At 34.0% G+C, this 7,698-nt stretch overlaps 1 protein-coding gene across 1 annotated transcript in view; it reads right to left on the bottom strand.

Annotated features, from left to right (window-relative positions):
* Positions 1 to 6,666: 6,666 nt before the first annotated feature.
* gabrr2a (gamma-aminobutyric acid type A receptor subunit rho2a) overlaps positions 6,667 to 7,698 on the bottom strand; it is a 35,369-nt gene continuing 34,337 nt past the window's right edge. Inside the window, exon 9 of the mRNA XM_077239153.1 lies at positions 6,667 to 7,360. Within this exon, the coding sequence (XP_077095268.1) occupies positions 7,049 to 7,360 (312 nt within the window). The 3' untranslated portion in view covers positions 6,667 to 7,048. The remainder of the gene's footprint in view (positions 7,361 to 7,698) is intronic.

The following is a 7,698-nucleotide window of genomic DNA, read 5'->3' as shown; positions in this document are numbered from 1 at the left end:
TATTTCACACAGTTATATTACTGATGTCACGTCAATTATGACAGCACTCAAGTCAGTTTAAAAACTTTTATTAAAATTGAATTCATCGCACAGAGAGTATAAAAACACTCTCCGGACTTGGAAGGGCCAATGCAGATCCCAGATTTTTGCTGCCTATAGAGAACAAAACACAAAAATTGAATTGCACTACAGCTTGAGAAACATCAATGTGATAAACAGCTTTCATTTAATTTACAGTATATGGAACCACAATACATTCAACCAGGAGATGTGCCAAAACTTAATACCTTTAAATGAGAATGAAACTATGTGAGGGTGAGTAAATTTTTAGGCTACTATCCCTTTAAACTAAATTCTAAGATCCTGATCTCCTCGATCCATGTTAAAATCTGAAACTGCTCTAATTTTATGAATTTTAATGCGTTCTTCAGCTGAAAATGACTTACCTCTGTATTAACCGAAAGAGCGATGCTCATCAGCACGCTGCAATGTCGAACAACTTTACACACGCTGAAATTTACACACAAATGTTTATAGAAAGCAAAATAATAATAATAATGAAAAAAAACATCATGGGAATTGATTTTATCTATTTTAGCCTATGTTAATAATCATTGGATGGGACTACATCTCCCACCCAAAAAATTGTAGGCTATAGCATATGAGATTAGTTGGGTCTGTGACAAAATCTGGCAACCATAAAGACACACAATTAAAAAACACCCACATAAAATATTTAACTTTTTTTTAACTATATGCTAAATGCCTTAATATAGGCTATGGGTTACCTTATGAAACAATGCATTATAAAATTCCTAAACTAAAATTAACTCAATAAACCAAAAAAAGTCCTCTGTCGGGCTTGTCTGTTGGAATATTACTGTAATCAATTTAACAGTAATATAAGGATTACTGTAATTATTTTCCCACCCTGTTTTTTTTTTCAAAGAATAGCATAAATTGACAGCAACTTTCATGTAAAAAATATTGTAAATACTGCGGATGAAAAATAGTCTTTGGCTAAATCCGGTACAATACATGAAATGGCAATTTTATGTTAAAAATTGTGCATGGTCCCTTTACAAATAAATAGTTTCTACAGTAAGACAAAGCTGGAAATACAGCAACAATACTGTAAAAGCTATTAATACATAATACAGCAATGATACTGTGAAAACAACAGAAATCATTTACAGTACCAGGATGACTTGAGGGTGAGTAAATCATGGCTAATTTTTATTTTGGGATGAGCCTTTAATCAATTATTAAATGAATAAACAGTATTATTAAATTAAATTACGGTTGTTGTTGTTATTATTATTATTATTATTATCATCAGTTAAAATGATAGTTAAATTAATGAAAACAGTTTTTTTTAACAAATGCTTTTATTATAACAAACTTGAAATCATTTGTTTGTTTTGTTTATTAAAATTTCAATAAAACATGTCTAATCAACTAAATTCAATAACTTATGATTAGATTAACAACTATTTTTAACATGAATAATTTATTAAAATGTTTAAGAATAATAGAGTATGAAATGTATTTTATTCAGAAAATTAATGTTTATTTTTTATGATTTAATACAAATATGATTTGAAAAAAACCTTTTTATTTTTGGGGTAAATTCTGCAAAACAGATTTACTAAATTAAACCATGGACAAAAAATATATATTCCTTAAATATTTTTTAACTAAATTGTATTAATATTATTGTTGTTGTTATTCTGATGAGTTCTACTGTAGGCCTATATTTCTGTCATAATTTCTTCTAGTTAAAAAAACGTTTATTTTGTCGCTTTGTAGTGAAGACCTGTTTCAGGGGTTTTTCTCAAATAAAATGATGAAAATGCTCATTAGGCCTTCTTTCAGAGCAGCTCTCTAAATGCTCATGAATGCATGTCCTCATATTGACCCTATGTGTAAAATGTGGCCAACAATTGGGTCAAAATTATTGATTTTTTATGCCATAAATCATTAGGTATTAAGTAAAGGTCATGTTCCATGAAGATATTTTGAATATTTTGTACCATAAATATATAAAACCTTTATTTGTGAGTAAATGCAGCAAAATCGCGAACATAAATGGACAAATTTAAAGGCGATTTTCTCAAAGTTTCGACTTTTTTGCACCCTCAGATTCCAGATTTTCAAATAGTCCTATCTCGGACAAACAGTGTTATATCCCATCAAACCACACATCAATAGAAAGCTTATCTATTCAGCTTTCAGATGATGTATAAATCAATATTTCAAAAAATTGACCCATGTGACTGGTTTGGTTTTGTGGTCCAGGGTCACATTTTGTTTGTGAGACGCTGAAAACACCATGAGCGCGTCGCGTACTTGAGTAGTAGTAGACGAAGCGCCAGCTCATTCACACACAAGACACGCAGAACAGAACAAGGAGATTATAAATTCACATAGCAGTCTTTTTGAGCTTTATATCCACAGACCATGTCGCGATTGGATTTATTGCACAGCTCTACTTTCAATGTATTTATCCATTCATCAGTTCGCCTGTTTTACGTGACATATATGCGTTATGTAAATCTCATTTGCATGACTTACGGGATTCGCTCTGCATCACGGAAATCATTCGGTCTTAAATTATAAACCTTTATCTGCATTGCATCCACTTTGCGTCCACATATTTTGCAAATTGGATATCTATCCTATAGGGCAACCACATCCAAATATTCTCATATCAACCGCATGCAACCCCAATGTAATTGTATATATTTTTTTACTCAGTAATGATTTTAAATGTAGTACAATCGTTCAAAAAAAAAAACGTAATTTATAAAAGTACAGATTTTAAAAACTATTTAAAAAAGTAGAAATACACACACACACACACACACACACACACACACACCAGGGGCGGATCTACAGGGGGGCAGGCACTCGAGCCTTGCCCCCCCAGCTGCCCCCCTAACTTTGACGATCCAAATAATGAACTTGTAAAAACAACTCGCAAGCTTCTCAAACCAGTGAACTAAACGATACATTTACTAAAATTTAACAATTTAATTTTTATTAAAGCCCCTCCCCCTCCCCCTCAAATACGTCCCTGATTCAAACATGCAGAGCGGCGTTCGCTCAGTCTGGCTCTCACACACACACACACACTCAGCAAGTCTGCTACGGTGCGGTGGCCCTGCAACCCGACTGGAGAGACTGAGCTGCCCCAGAGCCTCTGAAGGTGAAGTGAGTTTCCCCAGGTGTAGTTAAACACACGTTTAACTTAGTTACCTTTTTAATGAATGCAGTGTATGCTAAAGACGATCCAGCATCAGCAAAAACAGCGAGTCTATTACATTAGCCAAAATCAGCGGTCAAATCGCTCCCTCGTGATTTGTAAGAGCACTCTTCCCTTTGATTAGCCTAATTTTGATTTTTGTAAAGACAAGAACAGCTTACTAAAAAATATAAATTGTTTGTATCAATAACGTTTACTGATGGTCGCCGTTACGTTACAACACACAATACAGTGCCAGTTAGGAGATCAATCATTTGATTAGCTAAGCAAATCCAATTCCTCTCAGATATCACAGCAATGAAACCAGGTGACAACTGGGGAAATAACAAATACAATTAGGATTATAATATTAAGTAGTCTAAATAACTGGTGTGTGTGCATGTGATAAATCTTTCTGATTTTTTATTTGTTATATAGGCTATTAGGACCTACAGTGTAATACAAGGATAACCAGAGGTTTTCACATTGACTTTTGCAGGCAAGAGTAGTTGAAGAAAGTAGCTGGAGCCTAACCATTAGGCTAAAAGTCTTTGGACACAATTATTGTACTTTGTTTTTTTATATTTTCATTTTGCTTGTTATAATTTTACTTTTTAAAAGATGCACGGTTCTGTTTTGTTTGAACACTGCACTGGGCTTATTCCTGATGTGAATTAAAAACCTTTGTAGTGTGTAAGGGCATGATTAAACAATAATACTTTGTTTTTGTGTTTGTTTTGTTAAAGCAATTCACATATAGTGATTCCCACCGTCTGCCCCTGCCACCCTGCCAAGACCTCTTGCCACCCCATGTAAAATGTTCTAGATGCGCCACTGACACAAACACACACACACACACACACACACACACACACACACACACACACACACACACACACACACACACACACACACACACACACACACACACACACACTCGATTACGTAATCGTTACATTCAACCTCTGCTAATAATTATTATAAATATTACATATAGCATTACTTCAATAATAAATTCTGACTATACAGAATGGTTCCAATCTAATTTTCAAACCATCTATGAAAATTATCACTATTAAAAATAATATTATCAAATAATGTTGTTAATGCTGTAGCTTTTTGTTTTTATGGAACCATTGAGCCAAATAATCTATAAATTCCACAGTTTATTCCCTCAAACGTGTTATTAGAATAGCAGTTTTTTATTTATATGAATAAAATAAGGTTTTTGTATAATATGACTAGAAAAAGACAGCTCTGCTTAAAATGACAAAACAACTATTAATCTCACCAAATTTGACATTGTTGAACTCAAAGAAAAATACATTCAGGATAAAGGCTGACATTAATATCACATTTGTATATGCTTTCATAAACATCTCATGGTGTTGACAAAAGCAGGGACTCAGCTGTGAAACCTTACTATATAAAAAAAAAATCTGCCTTCTGTCAGGACATAGTAGTGATTTTTTTTATTGAGTTATCTTAGGACAAGTGATTTCAGGGGTATTGAGTGATAATGTAGGCTAATGCAACACAACTAACAATAACCTTCACCTTTATACATTTTTAAAAATACAAAATACGTTTAGATCTATACATATGTATAATTTTACATTGCACCTTTTTTCTGGTCAACACATATTACATTCTTAACTTTTTAAACAATTACAGAAACATCTTATTAGAGTGGAACTGTCTTCATAGATTCAATGATTTGGTTATACATTAAAATAAATACAAACCTCAAGCACATATACAGTGCTGGTCAGAATTATTTGCCCCCTTGGTAAATATGATCAACGATGGCTGTAAAAAATAAAGCATCTTTTATTAAAAAAATTAGCAAAAATCTTGTAAAAGAATTGAAAGTGTGGAGAAAATAACATTATGTTTTTCTCCAAAACACGTTGGCATCAATTATTTGCCCCCTTTTATTAAATACTTTTTGCAAACTCTTTTTTCCAAGATAACAGCTCTGAGTCTTCTCCTTTAATGCCTGATGAGTTTGGAGAACACCTTCCGAGTCCCTGACCTGAACCCTATAGAAAATGAATGGGCTGAACTGAAGAGAAGAAGCACCAACATGAACTTGTGAATCTGAAGGATCTGGAGAGATTCTGTATGGAGGAATGGGCTCTGATCTCTTGTCAGGTGTTCTCCAAACTCATCAGGTATTATAGGAGAGACTCAGAGCTGTTATCTTGGAAAAAGGAGGTTGCAAAAAGTATTTAATAAAAGGGGGCAAATAATTGTTCCCAATGTGTTTTGGAGAAAAACATTTATTTCATAATGTGATTTTCCCCCCACTTTCAATTCTTTTACTTCAATAATTTAAAATAAAATATCAAAAGGACAAACAATGCAGATTTATTTTTTTACAGCCATCTACAGTATGATCATATTTACCAATGGGGAAAATAATTCTGACCAGCACCATAGTTCTCAGCATTTTCATTTACAGCAACAGGTCTTTTGAAAATTTGGCATGTGATGCCTGTATGTGTACTTATGTGCACTAAAATTGTCCCACCAAAATTAACCATCCCCTTCAGAGTTTAAGGTTGCACATAAGGCAGTTTCAAGTTGTTTCCAAGACCATTTCATCACAAACTAACGTTTAGCCTGCCCTGACTGCCTCCATGAACAAGCTTTTCACTTAACCCTTTTAAGGTATCATGGCAAGTACAGGTTGGAGTATAACTGATATAAAATATAAGTATAATAAATCAAACTAACATGCACACAGATGAACCACAGTAAAGACATACCGATTTATTTTGCATGAAAAATATAATGGTATCAAATACACAAACCCCATCCAAACAAACCTCACACTGAAAGGAGATTTTTTTCTCGTTACTGGTAATTACTATATATTTACATGAGTGATTGCTTGCATAAATGAAATAAAACAGGACAGATACAGATTGTGCAGATAAGCAAATAAATAGACTTAAACGTTTACTAATTAATTTTAAGTTAGTGTTAATTCATTACATTTTATTTATTAACCACTGCAACTTTACATCGGAGCGGTTTAATTTGTTTTTTGGTCTGTTCTATTCCTTTTTGTAGTTTTTTTTGTTGTCTGATGACAATATTTTTGTGTCAGACAATTTTGTTGAGTTGTATCTTTATATTGTATTTGGTTTGTTTTATATGGCCTTTTTGATTATTTTTTAAAGCACCTTGAGCACTGTAAAAATTATGTATACATCTTAGCTACATAAATAAATAAATAAATAAATATAAACTTATTAAATTGCTCAAATTGCACAAAACATATGGTCATGTGATCTAAACATGGCAGCTCCCATGAGGGTGAAACCCACCTTATGTAGAAAAAAACAGGATTTTCTAGGCCAATGATATGACTGGATCTCTTGACTATCCTTTCAACATATCTGTTAAAAGCACTATTATTTTTTTAGGTATAAAAGTAAAAGTGGAAACAATTACTTAGTACACATTTGAAAGAGTAGCTAAAACCAGACTTTCTTGCTCTGTACATACCATACCATTAATAGACGCAAACATGTAGAGAAAACATGAAGAGCCCGTACAAAAGTCTAATAAATGTTTTACAGTTAATTTGTCATAAACCTGAAAAGGCCTACATGAAGCACTCAACCATATTTCTCTCTGCATTTCGCCAGTCTTTCTGCGTATGAAAGTGACGAAGGTAACTGCAGTTTGGGATCGCATGAGCCAATGTTTGATGTGTATCAGAAAGTCAGAAGGATGGTTGTGTAAACCTCCAAAAGTCTAAAAGAGTGTAAGATGGATGTAGCTGGAGAACGATCAGCAGTAAACCGACCAGTAAATAAGGTTGAAAACTATATAGGCTCCCGGGAAGATCATGCGGGAGTACTTATCGATGGCATGCGTGTTCTGCATAATGCGGAAGGCGCGGATGCCCTTTTTCTTAGTGGCGGTGGACTCGCTGCTCATTGACAGGTGAACCACCATATGTTCCTGTTTCTCCGGCACCAATTCTTCGTGAACCATGGGAGCCTCTGTGTAGCCAGCCAAGCTGTTGGCGTCAGCCTCACTGTAGGTCCCATCCAACATCATGGTCCTGGTGTGGGACATACCGCAGGTGCATGGCAATGACTGGAACATGTTAAGTTGGGCACCCAGAGAGAACAGAAAACAAAGAGAGCGAACAAGGGCAAATTATCAGTTGGCATTAATAAACCAAGGGCACTCAATAGTTGGCCACTATAAAGAAGGGCCTCTTTAAAAATAGCTAATAGCCTTTTAACATAAATAGTTATTATATCAGTATGTATACAGCTCACCATATGCAATATTTGTGTATGCATAGAAATACCTTTAAAAAGTGCAGTACAACCTACACACTGTGTGAAATACAATATCCCACAATGCAATGCGATTGAGTTGACTTTCCATTCATGGATAAGTCGGAAGTAATATCCACAAAATCTTTT

Source organism: Siphateles boraxobius, unplaced genomic scaffold, assembly GCF_051911475.1.
Source record: "Siphateles boraxobius isolate OS27281-9 unplaced genomic scaffold, OSU_SipBor_1 22, whole genome shotgun sequence".
In the NCBI taxonomy this organism is placed as follows: domain Eukaryota; kingdom Metazoa; phylum Chordata; class Actinopteri; order Cypriniformes; family Leuciscidae; genus Siphateles; species Siphateles boraxobius.
This window is presented reverse-complemented; position numbering and strand designations above follow the sequence as displayed.